We start from the raw sequence: 14688 nt of genomic DNA on the forward strand, positions 1-14688 counted from the left end.
CAGAATAATTATATTTGCAGCTCTAATACAGTCCTTGAAATAAGAAGATATGTAACTAGCAAAAAGGGAGGTAAAATGCAGTAAAAAACACTACATATGGAAGAAAAGGATAATAGCATGGAGTGGGCTTAGAGGCAGGGAAGAAGAAAGTCACACCATAAAATCATAAAATAGAAAACTGTAATGCTGTCTCTTTTTGCTGCAAGAGCTCTGAATCCATACCCACTACAGATAGAACAATATTTCCAGATTATCTCCAACTGTTCTAAAGACCCTCCACAGCTTATGCTTGGGAACCTCTGTCCTAGGGGCTTCTAGACAGGGACCGGGGAAAGCAAAATTCTCCTTTGTGCTTCTTCCTCTGAGCTGTTGTTTCAAGAGCTATTCTTGCTTTTCAGCTAGGCAACTTTTCAAGCTTTTTTTTCAACTTTTTAAATTTAAATTCATTAACCTTCTGTGATTTGGTTATGTAATGTTAGCACTCAGAAAAGAAAAACAGGCAGAAGACCTAGGTTTGCTTCAGAGTTAGGAACAATTGAACATGGGAGAAGGTGGACAAAGAAAGAGGAAAAGAATGAAGTGAAAGAGGAGGACAAAGAGCCACTAGGGGGCATGAAAATCCTTCAGCATTCTTGGCCATTATTCTGCCTATTCTAGACCACAGGGAAAAGCAAACTGTACCAAAAATCATGAAAAATACAGTCCTCCCTCACCCAACTGGCTGGATAAAATAAAAGTGCTTTCTGCAATTAGTAAAAGGTATGGGCTAAAGTAGCCTTGAAAAAGAATATATAAAGGACAGCTCAGTTGTTTGAGCATGGTGCTAATAATGACAAGGTTGTGGGTTCAATTCATTCACTTAAAAGCTGGACTCAATCATCCCTATGAGTCCCTTCCAACTCAGAATATTCTGTGATACTGTGAAAGACATAACAATTCAGGCATGAAACTATTCACTTTTTTTTTTTTTTGCCTCGAAGATGTCTGTGGACTGAAAACTTAACCTGAAACCAGAAAAAACGCTCTCATCTGCATGAAGTTAGAGAGAAGAGTTCTGTAAGACTGAAGAACAGCAAATGCTATTCCATACCCTAGTAAATCTTTATTTAACAAAAACTATTAAATCTCACCAAAGCAGATGACTTAGGAGCTATTATAAAGAAACTCTCAGTAAAAGATAAATAGCTTGGACTCTCCAAAGGAAATACAAAAGCAACTATGTTTTATGTATTCTTGGAGCATTTCTGGTGATTCTTAGGCTTTAATTTCAATACTATCATGAGATCTAGATTCTGTGCAGAGAATTCCAAGCAAAGTTATAACTAGCACGTATACATTTCATTCTTCCCAGTATATCTGTTATCAAACCTAATCCTTGTAAGAGCCCTCTCTGCCACTGCAGTGGCTCCAAGTAATTTTTATAGGCATACAGAGAGAATACCAAATGTATGGAAGCAGAATCACTGAGAAATACTGAATGAAGAACTCAGATGGAAAGTCTAGACTGCAAGTAAGAAAATAACTGACCTTGCTTGGCTTCAGCTCCTTTTCTGTGGGCGTAATACTCAAAGAAGTTAAGAATTGCAGATAAAAAAAATCAATTTACAAAAAAAAATCACATACACATCTAGATTTTTAAAATTACCAGTTCTTACAAAATATCCAGATGGAAACGTCCCCTAAATCCATTTAGATCTATAGAGAATGACATTTCTGTATAAAAGCATCTCTCTTGTGGTGTTCCAAAAAGGAAGTAAAGTGTCCTATACCCTTTGAAAACTGGACCGTCCTTTTTATGTAATGAGGCCAGAAATAAAATCTAAGACATTCTGGGGCTTATGGTATTTAGTTTCATCAACAGAAAAAAAAAATCACCACTAAAGACAAATATCAGATTACCAGTTTTTGCGTCGATGTCCAAACTGGAAGTGCCAGTTAAATGTTTCGTTTATGTGGTTAAATCCTGAAACTTAAAATGGCCACAAAAAAGCACCAGGTTAGGCACTTAGCACAACTACCAGGTGTAAGAGCAGCACAGGAAGACCTTCTTCCCTGGCAGCTGGCAAAACCTTATTTCAAATATTGCCAAATCCACTTATTAATCCACAGAAAGAACTGTAGCACAAGTGAAAGTTGTCCAAATGGGTGGCATGAGGAAAAAATTGCCATCAAACCCCAACATCTTCATGCACAAGAATTTCATCTGTTCTTCCATTTCATGCAGGTCCAAGCACAGTTTTGATAAAATAGAAGCCCTTCTGTAATAGCAGCCATGCTACATAAATTTCTTTTTTTTTTATTTTAGAATATCAGAAATTATTGGTTTTATCTGTTTCTAAAGGTCAAACTACAGAAGCACAGCTTATCTGACATGTAAATTCACCATATACTGCTGTGAAAAACTGAAATGACATTTTTAAAAGAAAAAGCTAAAATGAACATATAGTGTAGGAATTTAGATTTATGAATCACTTACAATAACACTTAAATAATGGCTTGAAGGACCTGACAGCATTTTTTGACCATTAAAGCTCCATTCTGTGACTTGCATGTAAAATTGTAGCAGAAGTGTAGTGCAACAGCTCTGTCTAAAAATAATCTCAAAAAATTAATTTTTCTCCAAAACAATAGTGTGTATTAATACTCACCTGGGAGTTGGATAATTCTTTGACAGCATTCAAATCAGATCCTGAGCAAAAAGTGTTTCCTGCACCATGGATTATAAGACCTTTGCCATCCTTCCAGTTTTCCAGTTCAGTAACTCTCTCCTCGAGTTCCACCATCATAGTACCTACCACAAGAGGGGAGAAACAAAATTTTTAATAGGAAATTATCACCATCATGTTTTTTGTTACATTTTCCACCAGCAAAATCATGTTACAGTTAATAAGTGATGGGCTTAAAATCACAAGTGAAAATGTAACCTTAAATCCTGCACACAATCGTCAACATACATTTGTTCTCCAAGGATACACTTCCCAAAATTCCAAAGGATATTCTGTATGAAGGATATTTGTGTTACATTCAAAAAAAGCCCTAAAACAAAACAAAACAAAAACCCAACAAAGAAAACTCAAACAAATCCCCTCTACCTGATTAATTTTTGCTTGCAATTCCCTACATTAAGGACAGATGAATTTACATGGATCCATCCACATTTGTCCAGCTAGTCATTTTGAAGTTACTGACATTCCTCTCTGCCCAATCGGCACAGAATAGAAAATAATCATGTCCCTGGTGGGCTCAAGGCACAACCAGTCAATGTTAACAAAGGTTCTTCTCTAAAAAGACTCTGTTTATAAAGTACATCATCATACAGTACTAGCTTTTTATTTCTTGTTTAAACATCCAATTCACCATAAAACATCATTAACATCATATTTGCTTAAGTACGCTTCCTGACATGGAACTCTACAAACTCCTGTTCCTAGAGCTCATCCTAGACAGCAGCATCTTCCACAGCAATGGAAACTACCTGCATTAATTTAAAGCCCTTCCTCTCTGAATGACTATGACACTGTCCAGTTATATGCTTAAGAGAACACATTTACAGAAACTAATTTCAGAAAGCAGGATACATACATGTTGATGACACTCTCAGCTTTTCTTTGGCAAGAATTTAGATGGACAGGCCTACATTCTTCATTCTACATTCTTCAGATACAAACGTGCTTTCAATTAATACTCTCAAGGACTCTGTCTTCTGCCAACACTGTTGCTTTTCTAACTCTATGCCTGCATGCACAGGACTCATCCTCTTCTGAAATTTACCATTAGCAGCCAATCCACGGGACATTTATGTTTTCTTCCTTGTTTGTTCTTTTTATAACCTTACAGTTCATTATGAAGTAAGCTACCCAGTACCACATTAAGAGTGAACACTCAGTCAAGCACTTACCCCTTAGGCTTGGTCTCAGCCACTGAAATAACACAGTTTGACAATGTTTCTGAGGTGGTCAATAATTAAGTGGACATTACATATTATATACCAGAATAGCATTGGGTTGGGTTCTTTTTTTACCCACTGTCAAGTCCATACTATGATCCTTTAAGAAAATCTCAGCATTCTGCCAGTTGCTTTCCCTTCTGTATTTATAATTTGGTCATGCTTTCTGTATGTAGCACATTATATTTGCTTTCACTGAATTTCACTCTGTTGATCTTGAAATCTTTGTAGCAGTTAATCAAGATAACTGAATGCCTCTCCTCTACTCCAAAAAATATTCTTGCAAGTTCTCCTAATGTGGGGTTATAGTTCAACTTCTATTTTATCATCCAAGCCAGGAACGAAAATACTGAGCAGAACTAGGCCTGGATGCAATTTTTGTGAGTCTTCATTTGATATGCTTTTCCTGATGGCACACTCAACTTTTCAACGTTTTGGAAATGCTGCTGTTCAAACAGGTGTGCATTAACCCTGTGGATTTTACTTATTACATATCTGCCTTCTTAGTCTTCTTAACAGAAAGGTATTTGGGCTGGCATCTAAGCTTTGCTAGGGGTCAAATATAGCAGAACCACTGTTTGTGGTTCTTTGAATAGGCAAAGCAGTGAGGTATTGAAGAGTCTTTGCACAGAGTGTTCCGAGCCAAAAATCCAGTTAACCAGAAAAAACACAGGATCCATAGGAGCCTGTTACATGCAATAGCAGGGGAACAAGAGACACTGGCCAGAGCCTGTTCTATCCTCCTGTTAGAGGCTCTTTTCCATTCCTGACAACACCGAACTATCATTTTACCAAAAGATATAGTTCCTGATGTTCCTTATAATGAAGGGAGCACAACACTAAAGCAAATCCTAATTCTGCCAATCCTAGTCTTTCAGTCTTTGATACGACTAAGTTAATGCTCTTTACAGAATTAATAATAAATAACAATTTGTTTGCATCAACTATAATCTGAATATAAATGTTTTCAAGTAAATGTTAGGAAATTAAAATTATCATCATTATTTTCTAATTCCTACAGGCTGGCTTTCTTTTCTTTTAAACTACATTCAAATTTAGTTCAGTGAGAGGTTGGGTTGTTGAAATTGGTTCTACCAGGCTTAAACTGACATTATTAGCATTTGTTTCCAAAGGGATCACTTCAAATAGGTGGCTATAAGATTCCAATTAAGAAGAGAAAAAAAGGCATAATGATCTCCATATCACCCATTAGTAATTTCCCAACAATTTTGTTCTGTCTTTGATTTCATGAGTTGCTCAAGCTTAGAAGAAGCATAATTCCTTTGAGATAAAAAAAAAAAAAAAAAAAAAAAAAAAAAGAAACAAAAAACAAAAAAAAAAGACTGCTGTGTAAAGTAAATGCCTGGAAAATAGAATTTCCCTTAACAGTTTAGTAATGTTTTGGAGCATTCTATAGGGAGCATGCATGGATATATAAATTCACATCTGCCACTATTCAGAAGCTCTGAGACAAAGAATCAAAAGAATTTCATGGGGAGGTAGCTGTATAGACAGGCTCTGGCTGATGAAATCAACCAGGTTCTGCTGAGGCAATTCAGGGGTTGCACACCCCACCTTGCCCCTTGAAGAGTATTATTTGATACTCAGCTGAAGGCAAAGGATTAAGTTCCCAGTAGTTTCTCAGCAACTGCATTTTCCAGATGTTATATATATATAATGTTAAAAATGAAATTAAGATCAGTATAAATTAAGATGTCACACCATTCACTGCAGCAGCAAAGTGGCCAGCTTTATTTTGCTTCTACTCTCCCTCCCATAAAAACAAAACTCTAGCAGAGGTGTACAGCACAAAGAAGCAACATCTCTTGAACTGATAGTAAGGATTTCCAGAGCAATCTTTTGTGGCTATTGCCTAGCAAAATGGAGTACAACTCTCTACAGGGCTCTACATACTGCTGTAAAACAGAACTGCCTGATCCCACAGCTCATTTATTATATGCTAATGAGGATCTGCAACAAAGACACAGCTATTAATTTCCTCAGTAGTTTTTGTAGCTCCTCTTTGCTACTAGAGCATCTAATTGACATACACTAATAAATTATTTTCACAGCAGTCCTGTAAGGAGAGGAGAGATTATTTTACAGACAACTAACAGAGCCAGAGAGAAAATGTCTGCTAATGTCTGCTAGACTCCAGATGTGTGATATGATTTCAGAACATTAACAATACAGAGAACATTGTATAGGCAAAGAACAGCTATCTGTTGCCTAAATGGCAGCTGCACCTGCTCAGCACTGACACTAATCACTTCTGAGCCCCTCCTGTCAAGCACATAGAAAACAGAACATATCTGCAAGTTTCTATCAAAGTTTGGTTTAAGCAATTTGACTTTTATTGCTCCTGATCTTCAAAGAGCAGAAAACCCCAATCTGCTCTCTCCTTTTGCTGTTACAGCTCATTTCTCTGCCCCTTTCAACTTCCACAACAAATAAGCTAAAAGCACACAGTCTGCAAGGTGTACATGGCACAGTTCTGAGCCAAAAATAGAAACCAATCTGCAGAAAAAGGAGAAACAACAATGTAATTATGACTGTATAACAGCACCTATGCTGCCAGGGAGGCATGCAGAAGGACAATCTCTACGCTAACATCTTTTAGCTACAACTCCTTCAGTTAGGTAATGATTTTATACATGAGTTTTTTCAGCTAAAGAAAAGAGAAGGCAGAAAGATCTAGGTGCATTACCACCAATTCTGCTGCTCTCTTAGGTTTCCTTTCAGCTAACAATCACCACTGCAAAGCATAGACTGACATTCTGCATGTAAAGGGTACAGTGTGCTAGTGTGTTGCAAAAAGTTTGCTTACAGCAAAGAAACACTAAGAACAGGGCAAGAAGACAGAATAGCAATAAAGAAATTGGCAAGATGATGAAAATGCATCCATTTCAAAACATTAACAGATAAAAACATTTTTACAGTAAGGGTCTATGCACAGCTCCAGCTCCTGCAGATTTACACTCTGAACCCGTGCCACTCATCTGAAGAGAGTGGCATAAATTGGAATAATCTAGATAATTAAGAGAAGACAGCAAATATACCCAAGAGAGTATATTTGGAGAACAAAAACCTCTCATAATACAAGATTAATAAAATAGGGCACTTGGTTTTGATACTTAAGTATTCTCCAGTGTAAAAAAATATTAAATAGATCACTGATCTGCAATAGCTGAGAATACCCAGCTCATCTAATACTTAATTAACCAGTCACTGATATTTAAGACAAGGCAAATGAACAAATGGAAGCCAGTTTGGTTGAGTGGAAAAGACCAAACTACAGAAGTTTGATGAACAGGGATGGCTTTAGGTAAAGAAACAAGAAGTAAACACAGTCTTTCTCTCTATATCACCTGCAAAAGAGAGGTGGCATCTTCTCATGCCCACAAAAATGCCTCCCCTATTTCCAGAGTCCTGATGACAAAATGAGAGGCGATGCAAGAAAAAGCTCAGTGGCGGAATTGTGCTAACACTTGAACAACACAAGGAGAAGTATACATCCTGCAAGACAGTGCCTGTGTCATTGAGAATTTTTTTAGATTCTTATGACATTTATAGCAAAGTTACTATGCAAAACACTGGACACATTTGCTGCACATCTGAATAAAACTTAAATGTTTATTCTTTTAATTAAGGCATGGTAAGGCAGAGTGTTTCACTTCCTTCAGACAAAATGTCAAAACAGGTACCTGAACAAGAGAAAAACCAAAACCAACCAGCAATCCTATAAACTAATTAATACCTGTAAATGCATTCATTAGCTTTGGATTATTCAAAGTAAGTATTGCAATGCCATCTTCTTCTTTGGAAAGGTTGATGGATCCACCAGAAAACTGTTGAAGTTTCTTCTTTATCAATTCTTCGTCATAGCCATGAGCACCATTATAGAGTGACAATCTCCTCTGTTGTAGTATCCTTTTCTTTGTAGTCTGAAGTAAGTTCTTCCACAGAGCAAGGGCCATTTCTGGAAATACATGGAGTGGGGGGGGTGGGGTGGGGGGGAAATAAAAAAATCAGGAAATTTCCTCTGAAACCCACTTCAATCCTCTGAAAAAGAGGAAAGCATGACAGCAGAAACTAATGTAAAGGTGACAATCGTAACAGTTGACAAAAATCACTGCAAACTGTATTTGCAAAATTCTTGGTTTGAATTTATCCCCACAAAGTTACCAGAAGGAGTTTTATGGAGTGATTTTAGTAGTTAACACAGATATTAGCACCTTTCAAAATACTTTATAAAAGAAATTGTAAAGTAATATTATTTTAATATCTGTTGACAAACAAGGCTTTATCTGTTATGATAAACTTTTCCAAAGTGTAAACTAATAAAACTAATTACAAAATTTATTCAGGTTGAAAATCTAATCAAATACAAGATTCATTACTTCATAAAAAGCATTCCCTGACTGCTGCTGCACCCAAACACTCTCCATCTATGCACATTCTAATATTTGCAATACTTCAGCTACCTCTTTCAGAGCTTTTAAATTTTTATTTAAAGAGTGAAAATGGGTTTCCAAAGCTCATTTCTCCTAATTGATTCTTTTTATATTCAGGCTCTCAAGAGAGAGGCAGCCTTCCCTTTTTTCTAAAACCTCAGTAGTCATTCCTCAGCATATGTTAGCGCAATAAAGCTTTCCATCCAGCTACTGGTTTTGCTCAGGAGAGAACAAACATGAAACACATGGACAGTGCAGCCTTTCCTCGTAAGGTGTACCTTGAGCAATCAGCTCCCAATTTTTAATGATTACAAAGTATCCCCAATTCTCATACAAAACAGACTAGCTGGAATTCTCTGGGAAGCCCCAATGACTGGTTTGAAAGCAAAGAGGGGGAAGAAAAGGCTGTTCTGCTAACTTAACCACTTAATGACTTAAACTTTTTTCATGATTTTACACACTACTGAATTTCTCATGACAAGAAATATACTGAGCAAAACGACTTAAGATATGGAAATTTTATTCCAATGGAAAAAAAGTCTGTCATTTTCAACTGCGTGGTTATATGCATTAGCAGCACTTTAATATTATCACTATGGTAATAACAGAAGCAAGTGCAGGATTAGAAAACAAATTGGACACCACTGCCTGCTGATCATGACTCATGATTAATGATTCATGCAAGGTATAATCTTTGAATTATTTTCTTTACAACCATCTCCTACAGTACCGGTGAGTGCCCAATCCTATTTTTTAATTAAAAAAAGATTATTTTAGCAGTTCAGTCTGACTGAGCTAACCACTCCGGGAAAGCTCGATAGGAAAAGCTAGAGCTCTCTCAGTCTAAAGGGATTTCTAAAGGGATATCTGACAAACAACATCCAAAATTTCAGTCAGCACAGAGCACTCACAATCCACTGCATGACTGCAATCGATTACTTCAGTATTTTGCATGAAAGCACTGAAAGAAAGATGTTGCAATAACATGCTGTTGTAGGATGAGCCAAGAGGTATTTATTAACACTAAAATGTTTGAATTTTCAGTTTAATATAATCATACCTAGTACAGGAATATAGACAGTAGACAGTATAGGAATAACAGTGGTCAATCAGCATCTTTCATATGTTTTAAGTGCTACAGCTTTATCACTAGTGGCAACTAAGAGAGAAGTCAACAGTATGGACATCAATAGCTGTTCATTCCACAGTTATTATACCTCTTACACAAAACAACAGTTTAAATCCCATTTGGCACTCAAGTGGTTTTGTAACACCCTTGCCTGTGGGGTAGCAGACTGTGGGTTAATATAAACATATTGAATGCCAGCACTTCAGTACAAAGGACTGACACACATTATGCAAGAGCAGCACATGTACCTACAAGAGCAGTACATGCATCTACATGCAGGCACTCACAATCTATGTATTTTTGTGCATGCAGATTATCAAAGGCCTTCTGACAGCCTCTGGCAATTGTCCAGGTAAAATTCAGATCTCACCATGTTAATAAAACAGTAATAACACCAATAATAAAACAGGCATAACACCAACATCAATAGTCCCCAACTGAGTAGATTATTTGGCAAATAAGTAAGTCTTGAACAAGTGTATTTGCCCTTGCCATTTACCACTACTCTGTTGCAACCCAAATTTTTCTTGTGACGCATGATGTATCAAACAGCAACCTCCAGCAATGCTGCCAGCTGCAACTGTCCCTGAACATAAAGATATCTTGCCAAAACAAGGTAAGGGCTGTAGGTAGCAACTTTCTAGAAGAAAGGGTAGAACAATTAGAGAGAGAACTGAATCTTAGGAGCTGCATGCTCAAACAAGAAACACTGCACTACAAAGCAAGTTAAATCTGCAAGTTAAAATACAAGAGCAAGGAAAATTCCAGTTGAAAAATGATGGCTGAATTATTAACACAAGTCAGGGAAAAAGAAACTGGGGAAAAAAAAAAAAAGATGCAGAGATGTGTTTTCAATACATGAGGGAAATAAGCATTCCCTTTCATCTGGAGCAGGATGTGATAGGTGTAATGTGCAGATTTAGACAGGGGTTCAACAGACAAAATCCACAAAATAAATCTCAGGGAGGAGAAAATATTAAAATGGCATTTAAGAAACAATTAAGAAGGCACTTTTGTGACACTGCCAAAGGCATGAAAGGCACTTGGTCAAGAAGAACAACAGAACCCAACTTGATGAAGACCTTTGGCAGCTGCAATTTCAGCAACAAGCACAGAAGTGCAAACACAGGGAAGAAGAGTTAGAAAATGTGAATTTAGGATGATGATGAGATGATTCACAATTCAACCACGTCTGGATGTCTTACCAGTCACTTTAGAAGGCATTCACCCATACTAGGGAGCAGTGACCGTGACTGGCAGATGCTTCATCAGGTTCCTGCAGCAGCCAATTAATGGAAAGCAAGGGGTGGACCAGTGCTGAGGGCTGGCACAACTGACCTTATTGCATGAAAGCAGATGAAAAGACAGTTATGAAGAAACAAAGCATCAAAACAGCCCATTTGTTAAAAAAAAAAAAAAAAAAAAAAAAAGGAAAAAAAAAAAAAAAGGTGGGTTGAAAATAACAACTGACTGAAAGCCTGGACAGTGCTGGACAAAGAGAAGAGATTCAAAACCAAAAGGAGCTTAGTTTCACAAAGCAGAGGAGTCACTAGACCCTGCCTTCAGACACAAGAAAGGTATAGTAGAGAGGACTCACACACAGGATTCCTCTGTTGCCAGTTGCTCATCACCAACTTTTGTAACCCCTGAAGGTTACAAAGTCCTCCACCTACCTCATCCACTTATCCATCTCCCTACTTTTCTTCCATGATTCGTGGGTTAGACTAACTTCAACACCTTGTCCAACAGGTTTTCCCACTCTAATAATTACCACATGAAGCAAGCTGAGAGCAGTCTCTTCTCCAGTTGACTTTCTCACTGCTGAAAGCAAGCAGTGAGCAGATCATAAGCAAGCCAAGGGAACAGCAGCAGAAAACCTACTGACAAAACATAATTTGCAAACACAGAAACTAAACAAAGCTGGGGAGATTCTGCCTCCCCAGATAGGCATGAGGGATCAGTCCCCTTTCTCAAAATGTCCTGGCTCTCAAACTTGATGAGCCCTCTTCAAATTTTTAATATATTGTCTCTGGTACTTGCACCAGACAAGTTAGATGGGATCAACAGTCCCTCCAGTTCAGCAAGTTACTTTAAAAGCCTTATGACTCCTCTAAAAAACAGGCTTTAAAAGTAGCTGGTATTTTAAACTGAAATTTTTTAGTCTGTGTATTACTGTTGAGAGAACAAAAGATTTAGTACTTGACAACATGTCCAAATTAACTGACTGAAATAGCATCAAGGAACATACACAGGAAATAAAAATTAATTGGGGGGGGAAAAAAACCTTTTAACACAGTAAATACATAAAAAAATAGAAATGCTTGTCTGTAGTTTCAATTTTAAGACGGCTGATCATTTACACCTCAATTCTTTTGCCTCTTTTTTTTTTTTTCTCGTCACTTTCATTGCTTCTGAGCAGCCCATTACTGGGCATAGCAAGCTATGACTTTCCAAACTATTTGTTCTTTGTTTGGTTTAGCATTTTTTAATGATCCCTGTAGGCTAGAGTTTAGATGTGAATTGTTACATTATCTTTTTATCACATTTTAATTATTTTGAAGAATAGTAAACAAATCACAAAGAAACATACTGAAGTCCACAGAAAAATAACAGTATTTAGGGATGCAAAACGGCTTATCAAGAAAGTCTTTCTATCAATACAGATGACACTACCTAAAAACATTTGATTTTTGTCCCATGGTGAGTAAAAGATTTTGAGTTTCATGGCAGAGGGCAAGAATCTGTTATTTTCTGCAAAAAGCACTCGGGCCCTTTATTTTTTAATGTTTTGATCCAAAGAGGTTCTCTTCACACCTGCCATCAAAGGAGCTTTTACAACAGTGACAGAAAACTCTTTCAATTTCACTGTCCACTATGTGTGTTTAGAGACCTTTAAGAGCAGATGCACAACTTCATAGAAATGGAAACAACCACCACCAACTCACAACCATTTGCCTCTCAGTCACCAAATTCTGAGCCATAAAATCATGGATTCAATTCTAGTCTTAACTGCAAATACTGATGTTTACCCAGTGGCTGTCTTGAAAACTGTAACTTTTGCAGACAAGAAATATTCTGAATTCCACTGTCCTTTACTACTCCCTCCTTATCACCACCACGCATCAATGCTCCTGCCGACAGCAATAGCAAAACCACACACCGAGGTCTGAACTGGCCACGCAGCCACGACTCTCCTGTCCCCACGCAGCAGCACCGGGAACGAGCGGCACCACACCATGACTGCCTGTCAGCGGCTACCTTGGATCCACACGCTGAAATTCGGGAAGCAATGGCAACCTCCCTGCACGGTGTCACCCCGGGAACAATGAGAAGAATCAAGGCACCGAGGGGTGGAAGCTACTTCCCCAGCAGACATTCCTTGCTGCTAACCTGCGATGCCAAAATGCGCTGTTACACGGGGTCTGACCTAGGGAAGCTATTCTAACACTTTAATTTTATTTTTCTTTTTTTCCCCAAAATGGCTTATGTTAGATCAACCATCACGGCAGGGCTCAGTGCCGAAGCCTGTGACCGGCTGTTTCCAAAGCGAGACCCGAGGCATAAGGGTCATGCAGAAGCACCGCCGACCTCTCCAGCACGGACGAGGCCACCTCGCCTCTGTCCCGGGCAGCCCGAGGCGCCGCGGGCACCGGGACACCCGCCCCGCCCCGGCACCGCGCCGCCTCGGGGCCCCGTTCTCCCGCAAAGGCCTCCTGTTCCCCGAGGGCCGCGGGGCAGCGGAGCCCCCGGGCCGGGCACTGACCGGGCCCCGGTACCGGCGAGGCAGCGGAGCCCCCGGGCCGGGCACTGACCTGGCACCGGTGGGGCAGCGGAGCCCCCGGGCTGGGCACTGACCGGGCCCCGGTACCGGCGGAGCAGCGGAGCCCCCGGGCCGGGCACTGACCTGGCACCGGTGGGGCAGCGGAACCCCCGGGCCGGGCACTGACCGGCCCCGGCACCGGCGGAGCAGCGGAGCCCCCGGGCCAGCTGGCAGCGGAGCCCCCGGGCCGGGCACTGACCGGCCCCGGCACCGGCGGAGCAGCGGAGCCCCCGGGCTGAGCACTGACCGGGCCCCGGTACCGGCGGGGTAGCGGAGCCCCCGGGCCGGGCACTGACCGGGCCCCGGTACCGGCGGGGTAGCGGAGCCCCCGGGCCGGGCACTGACCTGGCACCGGTGGGGCAGCGGAGCCCCCGGGCCGGGCACTGACCCGGCTCCTGCACTGGCGGGGCAGCGGAGGCGGGCGGTGCTGCGGTAAAAAAGGGCCCGACCGGGAACCGCTGCCGCGGCCTCCGGGCCGGGCTGCAGCAGCCTGCCCGCGCCCGGCAAAGGGGTTTTAAAGCCTTTCGAGCCCCGGGAGCTGAAGGCTGACTTGGGGCCGGCAGGAGAGGTCTTCATACCGCATCCATAGAGAGATGGCCCCAAGCACCGAGAGCTCTGCCTGAATTTGAGCAATTTTGAAGCAGACGATACTTGTCTTGTTGCTAAATACTACGTAAGCAGGTCGTCATTATTGTTTTCTGCAGCGATCGCATCCATGTCTAAAAACCGAGCCGAGTGTTTCTGTCCAGGTCAGGGTAATTACAGACCCTGTGCAAGGTCTCTCAGGTGGCCCCGGTTTGGACACGAGCCGCGGCCGGGATGGCCCAGCCTGGAGCGCAGGGACCCCCCTTGCTGTGCTGGTGTTGTGCAGCAGGCAGGAGAGATGTTAGCTCCCTGTCCCCATCGCCACAAGGCGACACTTGGGCTCCCCCATTTTCATATCCATCTATTTTACCTGCCAGCCTAAGTGGGAGCTCTGTCCAGCTGTGCCTCCCCGGCTCCAGGTGCCGCTCACCTGTACCCAGCTCTGGCAGCTGAGACTACCCTGGCATCAAACTGCAATTGTGTAAACTTGAGGCTGGCATTAAATGGCACTGGCACACACAGCCCTACCCCCGGTTTTGCCAGCAGCCAGATCAAGGGAAATAAGTGGTTTCAATGGAGATCACTAAGTACTTTGCACATTCAAAACAATATGCAAATGTGAGCTAGTCTTTCTCTGTCCTTGTTGAGACATACATAAAATGACTCAGTTTTAAGTATTTGTAGCATGGCTGAAACATTTATCTGGAAATATATCAGCTTCACCTTTATTAAAACTGTTTTTCAACCCAAATGT

At 40.7% G+C, this 14688-nt stretch overlaps 1 protein-coding gene across 6 annotated transcripts in view; it reads right to left on the minus strand.

The window, feature by feature from the left end:
* Positions 1-14374, minus strand: part of ECHDC1 (ethylmalonyl-CoA decarboxylase 1) — a 38223-nt gene extending 23849 nt beyond the window's left edge. The window contains exons 1-3 of one of the 6 annotated variants that reach the window (XM_079298100.1): positions 14305-14374; positions 7704-7925; positions 2649-2791 (exon numbers count right to left, since the gene is read on the minus strand). In XM_079298100.1, coding sequence (XP_079154226.1) covers positions 2649-2791; positions 7704-7923 — 363 coding nt within the window. In that variant the 5' untranslated portion in view covers positions 7924-7925; positions 14305-14374. Of the gene's footprint in view, positions 1-2648; positions 2792-7703; positions 7926-10734; positions 10868-13341; positions 13365-13548; positions 13659-13690; positions 13714-13737; positions 14005-14304 lie in introns of those variants that run through there. The other 5 variants (XM_079298101.1, XM_079298099.1, XM_079298097.1 and 2 more) reach the window with 5 other exon arrangements.
* Positions 14375-14688: the final 314 nt, after the last annotated feature.

This window comes from Erithacus rubecula (genome assembly GCF_903797595.1).
Source record: "Erithacus rubecula genome assembly, chromosome: 2".
NCBI classification, from domain to species: Eukaryota; Metazoa; Chordata; class Aves; order Passeriformes; family Muscicapidae; genus Erithacus; species Erithacus rubecula.